Source organism: Lepisma saccharinum, chromosome 8, assembly GCF_977018435.1.
Source record: "Lepisma saccharinum chromosome 8, izLepSacc3.1, whole genome shotgun sequence".
Lineage (NCBI taxonomy): Eukaryota > Metazoa > Arthropoda > Insecta > Zygentoma > Lepismatidae > Lepisma > Lepisma saccharinum.
In genome coordinates, this window is record NC_139236.1 from 69,070,711 (window position 1) to 69,086,112 (window position 15,402).

At 34.0% G+C, this 15,402-nt stretch overlaps 1 protein-coding gene across 1 annotated transcript; it reads left to right on the top strand.

Annotated features, from left to right (window-relative positions):
• Positions 1–170: 170 nt before the first annotated feature.
• Positions 171–9,508, top strand: LOC145991526 (uncharacterized). Its single transcript, XM_083127547.1, has 2 exons — positions 171–253; positions 7,845–9,508. The coding sequence occupies exon 2, from the start codon at positions 7,868–7,870 to the stop codon at positions 8,924–8,926; it is 1,059 nt and encodes a 352-aa protein (XP_082983673.1). The 5' UTR covers positions 171–253; positions 7,845–7,867; the 3' UTR covers positions 8,927–9,508.
• Positions 9,509–15,402: the final 5,894 nt, after the last annotated feature.

The following is a 15,402-nucleotide window of genomic DNA, read 5'->3' on the forward strand; positions in this document are numbered from 1 at the left end:
ATAAAAGCAAGCTAAGGTGTTATCAGGTAGAGTAATTCAAAAATATATCCCCGAAGCTTTTTCCACTCAACCCCACCCCAGAACGTTGATAATCCGCTATTATTAGTTCTTCTGATTTTTTAAGCAGATCTCCTGATTTTTCAGGGGACGATCTCCCGATTTTTGAAAATATGACCTGGCAACGCTGGTTGGCAACACAGATCAGCTGCATACCCAGTGCACATAAGACAAGTCAGCCCTGTACTGTAAAATAGTAAGTTTTGTTTTTATTTCTTCTATCTGTTAACATTTTAGTGGTCTAAATTATTAAACTCATAAAGCGTATTGCGTATTAACTTAATAATTAATACATACTAACTTATAAGGGTAAAAATTGACGTTGTTTAGAGTAGGCTTACGAGTACCCCAGCTTTTTCAACACGTCTTTCGTTCAGTACCTAGATGTAGTCTTTTGCTGTAGGAAAATAATGCTGAGGCTATTGTTATTTACATGGTGAGGTTAAATAGGTCTATATGGAGGGAGAGAGAACCACCCTTTCTTCTATAACTTCTGCTTTTGTGTAGTCTTCCAATAAGGCCAACATATTCGGGTCTGCCTTTATTGCCAGTCCATTAAAATAAATTAAAAGGTACTGTACCTTACAGAGGGTTACTGAGCAAGCAAAAAGAGCGTTTAAGTAAACAGTAGCCTAGCCAATATAGAAAAAAATGACACTGATGCTTAGCCATTGTTTTGGCTCTCCCCCACAAAGCAAGCAACACAAAATGAACAAATTACTGTCAACAATATAGGTACAGTGCATCATATTCTCAAAAACATTTTAGTGAACTCGTGTCCAACATTATAGCTATTATGTTAATTATTGTGACAAGCTCTAAGCACCAGCGCTTCATAATCATGTACCATTACTCCATTAGCATTGTTATTATTTTAATATTATAATTATGGTACTGGCATGTGTCCGTTGCACTAGGTATACTGTAATCAGTTTCACTAGGTACTGAAACCAATTTCACTAGATACTGTAATTAGATTCAAACTTCTTCTTGAGTGAAATGCTGTTAGTGCATCACTCATTTCTCACACTGCAGCTTTGCAACGCCGCTGGTAAAAAATAAATTAAAAATCCAATCCACACCACAGTAGTGGCCTAACGACGGTGGAGTAACACATCTGCTGCTGAAGCACCTTTAACACTTTTGCTGCGTCTCTAAAGACTGAGACTCAAGTCAGGAGCTGAGTTCACAGTCGTCCATTTAGTTAACACTAACAAGCGACACCCATCAGTGTCATACGCACTAGGCGAGCAACCGCTGCGACACATACTCACTGAATGTGTTAAAAAATGAATGGCTTTAAAATTTTAAAACTATACTTATAAATTTTGGAAGTACCCTTTTTTTATTTTTTTCAAAGTACCTTTAAGAAGTAACACAAGTAACCTTCAGACTAGCATGTGTCCATGCGCATAAGTGTCTGTACTTCCAGGAATTAGAGATCTTTTATCATCTTTCCAACTGAGTGATTTCTTATTTAATTCTTCAGTGTAAATGTCATGTTTATGACTCCGAATAACATGCTGTTTATGGAAGCATTCTTTTTCATTGAATAAACAGTTTTTATAATCTTCAAAATTAATTTCCTTTTTTAATACTGCTTTTTTAATTCCCTTTAATCGTTTGTCTACCTTATCGTCAGTTCCATATGCATACATTTTACTCCTTAGCCCAATAAATTCTAACATTGGTTTGCCATTTAATTCATCTTTCATTTTTCCAATTACTTTTTTATTTTTGTCTGAATACAAGTAGTGATCTTTTGGATAATCAGAAGTATCAAATAACTCAGAATGCTTTTTCATAAATTCATAATAATCATGATTTTTCAGCTCAAATATGTATGCGTCGGTGTCTACGTATAAAAGTTTAATATCATCTTCAAATTCTGTTTTTAAAACATTATAGTAAAAATCATACATTAGGGCCTTGCTTAAGTCAAGTACTGCTTGGCCTATATAAATTGGTTTATCAAATTTAACTGATGTTTTATAATTATGTACTGCTACCAAATGCTCACTGAATATTGTTCTTGATTTAAAATTGGCCTTATTTATTGCTTTCTGGACTTTATTGTCTTCAGTGTATAATTTAATATTTTGTTGCTTTCTAACTGATTGCATACTTTTACCAAATACACTGTTAGACATTAATTTCCAAAAATCCTTTTCAAATTCATTCTTCGCTTTCTGTCGCTGTTCAGTATTAAATTTAATATATGGTGCTATAAAGTCTGATTGTGTAAATTTTATTCCTCTGTAAATTTTAGTTATTTTCATTCCTAAGTCTGTATATAGTTTTAATATTTTATAGTGAACAACATAATTCTTTTTATCACAGAAGTGACAAAGTAATTTATTTACCTTTCCGTTAGGTGGTGTTACATTCTCTGGTGCAAGTGGAAGGTCGTTAAACCGTTTATGCAATTTTAAATCTTTTGGAAATGATAAATCAACCTCTAAGACAAAACCAGTAGCACCATCTGAGTTTAAAATATTATCTAAATTTTGAATTTCGTCTTCAGTGAACCATTCAAAATCTTTTTGAGGTAATTTTTGTGATAATGAGTGTCCATATATATTGTTCATATCATTATAATGAATTTGTGTCTTCTCATCTGCTTTGCTAGACGTAGTCGAGCTACTTGCTAGCGCATACCTATTAGAGCACTGACTTATTCCACCCCTAATTCCTTTTTCAAAGAACAGATACATTTCATAATCCATTAATTGTTCTAATTGAACCTTGGTATATTTTAACATGCAGTCCCAAGCAAATCCTGGAGTAGTGTAATACCAAACAGGATCTAATTCATATGAGCTCAATGCTAAATCTCTAAAATTTTCAAAAATATCTGTTAATAATAAGACATCTAGTTTTAAATATAAATCATGCCATTCACCCAAGTCTTTTATTTCCAATTTGTTCCAAACTTTTTTAGCATGATCGTATGCAGACCAACTTATACTTTCTTTTGTTAGTGTAGAATAAAATTTATCAATTGAAGGTAAATTAGTTTCACTAAATCTTTCAAATGAATCCATATATTCATAAGGATAGATGCCTTTTCTAATCACTTTTGTCCCCTGTTTTCGGAATAAAATACCCAAATTATCATTTGAGTAATATTTCTTTGTTTCTCTCAACTGTTCTGGTTCTAGATTAGAACTTAGTGCATCTAAACTACTCGCTAAAAATCTAAATGAATCAATAAATCTTAATTCGATGATGCCTTCTCCAATTTTTAAAACTTTACTGAATGAAATATATTTCTCTTCATTATCTGGAATTAACTTAAGATTACTCCTGTCCTCTCCCAGATTCTTAACAAACAGATGACAATCATATGAACTCAAATTATGGAATAGTATTGGAATAAACAGTGGTTGTTTGTATTTTAAATTGCAGTTTCTACATGCAGCTCCTCTGTATTTTGAGCTATAATGATCGTGATCGCGAACCTTTGAATTTTTTTCTGTAAATTCTTTTTCACATAGATAGCATGTTTTAGCTTTCATGTACTCTTTCAGATCAACATCTGTCATGGTTTTATTTTCCTTGAGTAAACTGTATATTGTTTTGGCTTGAGCTGTAATCTGTTCTATAAATCTTTTATCAGCATTTTCTCCTCTATAAATTTTTAAAGGATTTTTAATGTTTCCGTAAACACTCTTGATATAAAGTCCATAACTACAAGGAATATGTAGCTGTTTTTTGATAGTAAATGATTTTTCTGGATTTGGGTCACAGCTCTGAATTGGTTTTAGAATGGATTCAAAATCGGAATAAATTACATATGGATGTCTCAACATTCTTTGAATATTTTTAAACGATATTGTTGGTTTAATTTCTATTCCATTTTCTATGTTAGATTTAGGCATAACAGGTAAACAGGTTTCATTGTTATTACATATTACTTGATGTTTCTTAACAGCTTCTTCACTTCTAGAACTATAATTTAAACATCTTCGGCAGAAATATTTTTTATGTCCATCAATTTCTAATTGATTATTCAATAAACGACTTAAACTTTTAATCCAACAATAATGATTTTCAAAATAAAGTAGATCAATATTTTTATTATATTCTTGTTTCTTGTTATGGTATAATGGATAAAATACTTGTTCTTTATCTTCAAACCCAAATACCGTTATGTTAAGTTTATTTAATTTTTCGAATTTAGGAATATCTTGAATTTTAACTGGAAATTCAATTCCATTAAAATTTAATAAATCTTTGTATTGTGGCCTATCAAGAGTCGCTGACGTGCAGCTCTGTTGCACATAATGTGACCATCTTTGTGGATCTTTTTTTGGGGTTTTTAATGCACATGAAACTGAATATTTAAAACACTTATTATCTTTATTTTTAATATTAATACAAGCCTGTTTGTCCTTAATTAATTTGGGCAAATCTTTATAAGATGACCCGCTTAATGGTTTATATTTATTAATATTAATTCTTAAATTATTTATTCTGCTTAAAGTCCAACCTGATCCTTTGGCTTCTAATTCATCACATCTGGCTATAAATAAATCTCTTTGAGTATCCCAGAATAGGCTAAGTTCTTCAAACGATCTGATTATTACATTAGGTAATTGAAACTTGTGGGTCATTTCTTGTTCTAAATTTTTAAATTCACATTCTAACTCTAAATTAATCTTAATGTTTTTATGCATATTTAAAGCATTTACAATAAGATTATTTGCTTTATCTTTAATTGAATCCATGTAACTTGTTACGTCTGTATTACCTTCTCTATTATTATGTTGATAAGTTAATAACCTACCTTTAAAAGCAACTTCAACTAAAATAAAATCAGATTCAGGATTATGTTTTGCTTTATGAAGTTGTAGCCTAGTTTCTTTAATGTACTTACCACAAATTTCACATTTTATTTGTTTTATTCTTTTTTTCTTTTGAGGTACTATTATATCTGCGTCAAATGGAAATAAATCATTTATTTTCTTCTTCTTTTTTACGTTTTTCATATTGCCTGATGATCTCTTTTATCAGCTCAGCTTTTTTATATCTCGTAATGTATTGTATTTTTAGTTCTTTAGCAATATTATATAAATCTTTTAATGTATATTCATTTAAACGTTCTTCCATTATTCGTAGCCAATTTATTATATAAAAAAATATTCAATATTAACTTTACCAGACCAGTTGTAAAGCGACTGGAGGTCTTAGCACAGAGTGCGCTGCACAAATCCCCCTTTTATGCTAAACAAAGTTTCGCGAACTTACGTGAGTGTAATTGAGTTTTTAGGTGCCTATGATAATGTGTTTTAGTATAATATCTACCACAGTCACATAAAAGTCTTTCACATGTTCTTTCTATTTCACACTTTTTACAACTTTTATCTTTATTGTAATTATAGAAATCGTCTGGAGATTTAATTTCTAAACATTTAGAACATCGAGCGTCCTTTGGACTAAGCACTTCGTGCGCTTCCATTTATTTAGGAAAAGATATTTTCAATGCTTTATGTTTTACGTGAGTTAACCCTCTTAGCTAGAGAATTTAATTCTCAATGCTTATGCTTGGGGATTGTAATCCCTAATAAACCTAGTTTAGCTAAGGTTAAAATTTTATTTTCATACTCTTTAAATTGAGCATTCATATTTCTAATCATTATTCTTTCAAACTCGTTGGTTGCAGTGTCCTCTGCTCTATATAGGGCTTTCATTCTTTCTTGAAAAAATTTTGGTTTGTACCTCCATTTATTTATTCCCAATATTTTTTCAATTTAGAGAATTACATTCTCCAGCACAGCATAGAAATTTAATACAAATTAGGATTACATATAAAAATGATTATAACAAAAACTTAAAAGATTTATTATTTATGTAGGCTATAAAATAAACATAGATAATTGGTAGCAATATCGGCTATATTTAAATCGTTTTGATAGGAATGATGGCTATTTTATTTTCCCATTGATATAAAGTTTTATTCATATATCTACTTATCTTCTTATTGTCTTTTGTTTCTATTATCATTGTACTAAACATTTTGTTCATTTCGTCTATACCACTTTCATCATTGTGTTTAGATGCTTGTTTTGTTATAATTTTTTTATATTCCTGTTCTCTGGCTAATAATTTATCAATTATTTCTTGATTTCTAAAATTGGAGTATTTATATATTTCTTTAGTAATATGTGTGTTATTCAATGCTTTAAAAAATTTTATTATCATGTCTTTATATGAATCTGGAAGACCTTTAAGGTTTTTAACACCATTATTGATAGTTTGAATATTATAACCCGATTCTTCGATTAATTCTTGTAATTCAGGTACATTGGTTATTAAATTATCTAATCCTATTAATTCACTCTCACTGGGGGTAAATAATTTGATTTGTTTTTCCATTTAATAAGATATAATTTTTAATGATGCCTTACATTACGTTACCATACTTTACCATTCGATACAATACCACACCTTATTACCATACAATATTACCATAATTCGCTACTCTATTAAGTACATTACTATACTTTACGATTCAATACCGAACAGTGCAATACTATACATTACCATACTCTACGTTACATTACAATTCAATACCTTACTTTACAATACTTTAAAAAATAATTTAAATAAATAAAAAAATGTCAAGGCCGATTACACCTGACGAATTTATTAAACTTTTAACATCTTATAATTTTTTATCTAATTCTATTAATTCCTTTTGTGAAAAATATAAAGTTAATCCTAAAACTGTAGTAAAATATTTAAAAGCTAATAATATATCCTATTATAATCAAAGAAGAGTTGTTAATTTACCACCCCGAGATAATTATGGACGATTTACTTTAAATTTACAAACTCTACGGGAGGTGAAAACAACGTGTGCAGTTAAAAAAACTGAAACGATTAAAAAAGAAGTTAAATTTCAAGAGCCGCTGAAAAAATGTCGATCATTAAAAGACTTGAATAATCTTTAATTAGTTTAAATATTCTATTGCATATAGTTACGATTTCTCATTTTTGTGTAATTTTATTATTATTCTTACCTGTATTTGTTTACAATCTAATTTATTTCAGTTTTGTATATGCAATGTTAAAGTTTGCTTATAACTTAAACAAGGAAGACACGAAGTCTTCGATCTTGGGCGTAGAAAGTGTTAACGTTTTCATATCACCCGCGCGATAAAAGACGAAGCCACAGTAGGAAACGAAAGGGAGCGTTTTTGCACATTATCGCAAAAGCGCTGCTATATAAATGTACGCAATCATGTTGTTTAAAATACCTCTTATTCAATTTTATTATATACAAAATATTATAGCAAAAATTACGGATCAATTTAAACGTTAACATTTAACATTTTCCGTATTTTCACTTATAAAAAATATATTTTCAATTATAAAAAAATATATTTAAATGAAAATTAAGCGACCCTTGGCGTTCCATATTGTTCCTTTTTTCGCGCATGCTGATTTCTCCCACTTTCTTGTGCTTTTATATTGATTATTTTGCAGAATCGATATACATGAATCGACCCTAAGCATGGAAACACATATATATCGATTCATCGCTTTCTTTTGTCGATGTAACAATCGAACTAATGTCTGCGAGACAATAACATAGGACGTAGAAAGCTTTCTACGCCCAAAAAACTAAATGGCCCTGCCCACATTTCAATTAAAATTTTAAAATTTATAAGTTATTATCTTCCAGAATTTACTTCTTTTAATAACTCCATTACATCCTTTAATTTAACATCATTTAAATCAGTTAAAAATGCTGGAATATTTTATTCAGATTTTCTTTTCAGATCCAACTTTTGAAAGGGGCAAGATGAATTTGTACCAAGACGTAGTTACCCGGTACGAGGAGGAAGACTTTAATTTAATCGAATACTTGCTCTTGAAATCGCCAACAACTCCTATCAACCAAATGCCCATCAAGATGGAGGAGTTTGATCTCAACACTTTGCGCAACTCTGTGCTTGAAAATATTTTGAACCAAGGCCTGATTCTGAAGCACAGCACCACAAAAGAACTTATTAAATTTTTGAAAGGTGATTTCAGCAACGAAGCCAAGAAAGTTTGTCTTCAAATTTTCATCCATTATTCGAAGATGGATGTACGTCTTCTATACGACCAAGTCAGTTCAGCTTATTTGCAAGCACACAAACTAACTACCCTTGATGAGTTTTTTGACTACAAAATATCATCATTTCTTGTTCCTGCAAACTGGTCCTGTGAAGAAGGGCATGTGTGGATATTTACTGAGGATCGTACAAAATTCATCAGAAATGCTCTGCAGAGCACATCCATCTTGACTGCATTGCAGGACACCATGAATTGTTTTTTAGGCCAGAGCACATGCAGTTTAGACCTACCAAGAGAAATTGAAAATATGGAGATACTTGGTGTGAGCAAATTTGAACCACTAGACATCCTACGAGGAGCGTGTCTAATGAATGGTATCTTAATATGTACCAACAATTTGGCAGGCCATTCTGGGAGTACAATTAATAATGCTGATTTAATTACACTCGCCACCCACGAGACATGTCATTTCTTGATGCGAAAGCATTTTAATGACTTCAATTTTTCAAGTCCTTATACGTATTTGCCAAATTCAGTGCGTTTTGATTCAGTCATAGCAAATCGGCCATTAGAGATGGGGCGGTCTGTAGAACTCCTGATATTCGACAAAGTACAACCATACTGGGCTATATCAAAAGAAGAAGCTGCTATGGCGTTTATTGATCGTTTGAACAGTTCTACGCTTCCAGTTATTAGTGCAAACGAACACAAGAAACTAGGTCTAAAATCTCGCATTCCGTCACTACCCTTTGGTGTTGACATAGACTTGGAAAAAGAACTGGAAGCTGGCTTGTTGTTTTAAGTTGTTTTTGTACATTCAGCTTTCTTAGAACAGTGTCTGAACTTGTTTGCTATTGCCTTGGAGAAATCTTTATAATAGTTAATATTTAACACATTAAAGTAGTGCATTAGCATTGCCAATATATTAAAAATGTTTAAAATAGTTATTTTGGAAAATAAACTGTCTCGGTATGTTTTTCGTTGTTTTTAGCTTAACACTTAAACCTTTAAATTTTATAGGTGTGCTAGAAAATAATACCTGAAAAAAGCTCGATTTTTGCATTGTTTTAGTGAAAAGTGTTAAGATTTTTTAGTTTTAGGCTATACTGTTTTTTATTTTTTCTTAAAAAAGTTAGCGAAAGGCACTCATATTTTTAAGGAGATGCAAGCACTTCGTGCTACCTCCATAAGCGGGGCTCTTGTTTTTTTATTACTTTTTTGTTAGCTCTTATTCAGGGTAGGGCTAGGAATAAATTGGTGGATTAAGGGGTATGTTTCTGTGTGAAAATTAAAAAAAAATTGGTGGGTGGGTTATTGTTTTTGGGTGAAAAGTTGTCCCTTAATCGAATTGCGCTGGAGAATAATACATAAAAACTGTTTTAAGGAAAATATTATATTTTTTGCATGAAACTATTGTTATTTTCTAGATTTTTTTTTGTCTTGTTTTTTTATGATTTTGTGGTGAAAAACTACGCCTTAATCGATTTGCGCCCATATTTTTTAAATAAATAAGGCTCGCTATTTTTGAGGAAAATATTATATTTTTTGTGGTTACTAGTGCAAATATTGATAGTTTTTATGCAAAAGTTAATGGTTTTTTTATGATTTTGGGCGAAAAATTCCGCCTTAAATTTAGGTGCGCTCACAGCTCTTGATCAAATTGCGCTGGAGAATAATACTATTAAGGGGCTCTATTTTTGAGGAAAATATTATATTTTTTGTGGTTTCTAGTGCAAAAATTGATAGTTTTTACATAAAAGTTAATGGTTTTTGTTAATATTTTATCCCTTAAATTTAGATGCGCTCATAGTGTCATTTTGATATCTACTGTTGCGATAAACCAGATAATGTTTTTCAGAACACGTCGCTACAAATGTGACAGAAAAGCGACATAACAAAAAGAAATAAAAGCGCACGCGCGAGCACAAACACACACAGACAATATATATATATATATATATATATATATATATATATATATATATCCTCATCGTTGCGGTTAGCCAAAAGTGACAAACAACCATGCCACCGGACGTCGAATCCGCTTGTGCGCTCACAAAAGTCAACATGAAAAGGCAGAAGCACTCTATCTGTGCGGCCTATGATGTAACTTTCCGAACTCTTTATTCTTACGTCATGACCGGGGAAGGCAATTTGTTTATCCTATTTGTCCAGCACAGATTTGCTGGTCCAGCTGTCCTCATAAACACATCAATCTTGAGGAGAAATATAGTCCCAACTGTCACAGGTGTTTCTTCATGGTATTCCTTCTATTGTGGTAGCAAGCGTTGGTCCCAAAGTCATCTCAGTGAAGAACTACAGTTAGAAGCGCAAGTAATAAGCAGCATTTTTGCATTCATAGCACGTTCCACTTTGCTGCCAGTGTTTACTTAAGAGAACTCCCAAACACCTTGTGACTTTAACGCGTATTTCTCCTTTGACGAACGTTGTGAGCGTCTACTCGACTTGGAACATTCTACCGGGTGCGCCAAAAGTATCGGTCCCTTTTTCCCAGCAGAGCGACAGAGCAAGAATCGGCGCAAACATGAACTTCTTTTTCATTTTTGCTGTTTCACTTCACATACATTTGCCAGTTTCTTCCTGTTCACTATCAGCAGTTATACGCTGATGGGAAGGGAGAGCGGGAGGGGCTCAAAGTTATAATATAGTGACGTCATGTTTAGGCATCATCCTAAGAAAAAGGCAGAATAAAAAAGAAGCGATGGAAAATTTCAGAAATTAAGAATTAAATAAGCTAGAGTTTTTTTTAAAAAAAGTTTTGTTTAAAGTCCACTTTATGCACAGATAGTCTATACGTTACTGGACGTACATTTATAGTGAAATCAAGACCACTATGTGCCTCCATCGGGTATCGAACCCGAAATCTCTTGATTACAATGCGACGACTTTATCATCACCCCATCGAAGAGGCCCTAAAGAAACCGACAATCAATTTTAAAAATAAGCACAATCTTTAAAATTATTTTATTGATGAAGATTATACTTCCTTAAACAGAATAAAGTTGTGAGCTTTCATTTTTTGACACCTGTGTTAAATATTTTCACCTGTCTTTGAGATATATGTAAGATGCCTAACCTTGATATTAAATCTACAACAGTTGCTTGTAGGTGAAGTGCTGGAATTATAAGCTAGAGCAAATCTCTAAGAATTTCGATTCGAGTAGCCAGTCATATGCCTTGTTGCACTGCTAAGAAAAATACCGATCTATCATAATGAGTATTATTGAAGACACCAGTTTCGAGATAAAGAGACACTTCATGTCAATAATTCTTAAAATGTATTTCTTTTGTTTTTCCTTCACCTATTCTTTCCTATCCGCTCTTATCTTCAACGTCACATGCCCCCCATTTTTCTTTTAATCAGTGACGTGTTTGTAACGACATGCAGGTTTCGAAACATGTGCGATAACATACGAATGTTCCACAGTAGCTTGAAGCATAACTTACTTCTTCTGTACGGATTATTTTTCCAGAAAGTTCAACTTTTTAGTCACTGGTTAGCTGAAAAGATGGACGATAACTTACATTATTATTGTCTTGTCAGGCTGTTTTTTTTTGTCTCCATTGCTGTTTGTTTTTGTTCTAGGTTATGGGGGTAGCACGAAAAAATAGAAATTGGATTTGAGACATGACAAGGAGATTGTAACTCTTAGAGTTTGATGTTGACGTATGCCTACTAGCTTTTATAGATTTACAAACATTCCGAGTAAATTACAGGAGGATTCACAATAAGGCTGAAACTAAATTTAAAATTGGAGACAAGGACATTCAAGAAGATAAAAAAATCTACCTAAGTAGCATTGAAAATCTACTTAGGTATTTTTTTCTTTTTTAACTTTTTGAATGTCCTTGTCTCCAATTTTTTATTCTATGAAAGCTAGAATAATGACGATATTTTTCAGATGTTCTGATCGATGAGGAAACATAAACAGATAAACATTAACACATGTAAAGTAAATGATTTTATAAAATCTATCTTACTCTATTGACGTGAAACATCAGTGGCATGCCCAAGAGGAAGGGTTGGTGGGGGTTATACCCCCTCCTTTGAGCCAGTATTCCTTTAAAAAAACGTCAAAGGTAGGAAAATATGACAAAATGAGGGCCGACTGCCAAGATAAAGTATACGTAACCCCCCCCCCCCCTTCGAAAATCTTGGCCACGTCACTGTGAAACACGGAAAGAAATTCGAGTTATAAGATACATAAACGTGTTTACGATTCATATTTAGATTGGATGGCCCGAAGCAATAACTAAAGAGGAGCTATGGAAAAGAACAAAACAAGGAGATGTACAGAGAAAAAAATAGATAGATATTGGAAATGGAAATGTACAAATGAGATAACTTCATGTATGTACTAGTCAGGATCTTTTACTAGAAGGAAAGAACGTTTATTGTTATTCGTCAACATGTAATGAAACTGAAGGGTCTTCGTTCTTTCGCCGTTGACCATGCGACAGGTCTGCTCTGCGAAGAAAGAAGAAAGTCATTAAAATCTGTGCGAGGGGAAAAAAAATCATCTTACGCAATGTTTCCTGTCAAATAATGAGGAAGATTACCGAAGTCACGTGATTTTTCTGAATATTAAAAAAGAAAAAGAACCGTAATCCGTGCCGTAGCCGAGCCTGACTGTCCGAATGCCTAAGTCAACATTGGCAGCGCATTGGGTCATCTTTGTTTATGGACAGAGATCGCTGATCGTCAGCCATTAATTTTTTTTTTTTTTGGGGGGGGGGGTAGTGTCAAAATTTTGTCAGGTTGAAAGCCTGTGTCGTGAAGTGGAATGAAAAGAAAGGAAAAAAGGAACACAGAGAAAAAGGAAAGAGCTGCAAGGAGAAAGAGAAGAACGAAAATAGAGAGAGGTAGGAAGAAGCTACACAGAGAAAGAGAGATGAAGGAAGAAGAGAGAGAGAGAGAGGACGAAGAAAGTGCTGCAGAAAGAAAGAGAGGAAAGAAGACGCTGCAGGGACTGAGGAAGGAAGAAGCAAGAAGCTAGGCAAAGAAAGAGAGAGGAAGGAAGAAGCAATAGAGAGAGAAAGAGAGAGAGAGGAGGAAGAAGAAGAAGATGCTGTAACGAGAAAGAGGATGAAGAAGAAGTTGGAGAGAGAAAGAGGATGAAGAAGAAGTTGCAGAGAGATAAGATGAAGAAGCTAGAGAGAAGGAGAGAAAGAGAAATACAGAGGAAGGAAATATTAAAAGGCTATAGAGGGAGGAGCCAGATAGGTAGAAGTTATTCACAGAAAGAGTAGTGAGAATGTGAAAGAAAGAGAGAAGATAAGGAAAGAAGAACAACTGCTTGAGAGAAAGAGAATCAAAGAAAGTAGAAATAACAGAGAGAGAGAGAAAGAAAAATTAAAGGAAAAACAAGATGGAAAATTTGGGAGAGAAGGTAGTTTGAGCAGGCAGTAAAGTATATAACCAACAAGGGTGGGAGTAAGCAAGAAGAAGCATGTTCTTGTGTAGGAAATTACTAAAATCTAGAAAGAAGAAAGAGCAAAAAGGAAAGAAATTGATAAAAATAACAGAACCGACCATATTCCAGGGTTTTTCGAGCGACCCCTTTCCGACCATCCCTGTAACCATCAACTTCATCACTGTTTCTTTTCATGGAGCTGCTTAATTTATGTCACCTTGTAATTTTGCGAATCGCACCCAGAGTCAAACTAGGGAACGCTATCTTACCACTTCGCAACAGGCGTGAGTACTTTGTCCTTCTTTCAAGTGGATCTCGCAAGAGGTAAGGAACATTCTGGGTTCTTGCACCTCGAGGCTCGACTTCAATTATATGGGCGGGCATGGGAAAGAATGAGGGGGGGGGGGGGAAGAGCATACGTATTTTCTCAATTCCAGTCGTGGGAGGCAAGTAATTTTAACGTGAGAAGATGCGTGTTGAAATTCCAATGGGTCATGGAATCACCATTACACAAGACACACACGAGCCGGGGATGATATTTATACTCTGTCCCACGACTCTTTGGAGCAACGCCGCACGAAACGGTATAGAAGGGAAGAAAGCGAGTGGACGGAGCGAAGCAATGCTGCAAAGGGCTGGTACTGGTAGTTGCAGTCTCGTTTCGCCCTTCATGCCCCACCATTTTTCATTGGTCGAGTCATATCAAGTCAGTACTTGCGCAAAGGACTCGTTTTGTTCGCATGCTCCACATATTGATTGATTTGTTATTTTAAGTCCACTTTATGCACAAGAAGGCTAATCGGGACTGGACCTACAGTTTAAAGTGGGATCCGAACCACTGTGCCATGTGCCTCCACTGGATATCGATCCCGGGACCCCTTGATTACAAGGCGACGACGTTACCACTACGCTATCCGTGAAGCCTGCTCCACAAATTCCTGGGATGAGTCTCGCTATTTGCACACCGGATTGAGCTCCTTCGTCAACCGACGTCAGTGCGGAATGTCTTCGTTTGTTAGTTTAGACTTGCGTTTGTTCGGTTTAGTTCTCTTAGTATTAATACGGCCTGCAATATTTCAAGGCTTCACAAAAATTATATTATTTATGCTAAGAGAGCTCAACCTAAGAACGAGAACATTTATCATGACGTCGGTTGACGAAGGAGCTCAATCGGGTGTGCGATAAGTGAGACACTCCTGGGACAGAGTATATCTTCCTTTTCACACTTCTATCTTCTTTGTTCTTTCTCTCTAAATTGTTAAGTTCTCATCGCGATGATGAGGATGATATGATGAAGGAACGCTCATAAAGAACACCCATACCCAGGCAGAGATTCGAACCCGGTACCCCTTGCGTTGTAGCACTCTGTGCTAACGACTACGCCCCAGAACCCGGCGAGATATGAAGAACGAAAGTACCAAACTCCTAAGCCATGAGACATGATATCCTTCAGCTTATGCTTACAATCGGAGTAGCGTGAATGTAGTTTCTATATTGTGCAAAGGTCAATTTGTTACGAACTAATTTTTTAAAGAACATGCCCAACACTTCCTTTCTTTGTACGTACAGTGTTTGCCTTCTCGCTTGAATTTCAGAACTAAAATCGTCAAGTCGTACACATTAGCTTACAACTGCAGAAAGAACGCAGTACAAAAACTGGCTTCTGATTGGTTCTGGCATGGTAGTTGTAACGGAAATTAGAGCACATTCTCTATCTTATAGAGGTAGTTATGGCGCAGGAAATGATGTGACATTTATATTTCGATACGGTAGACTGGACAATGAAGAAGAAATATTAGCAGAAACACCATGCAAAAATACTTCCCTCCAAAATTGGCCACAC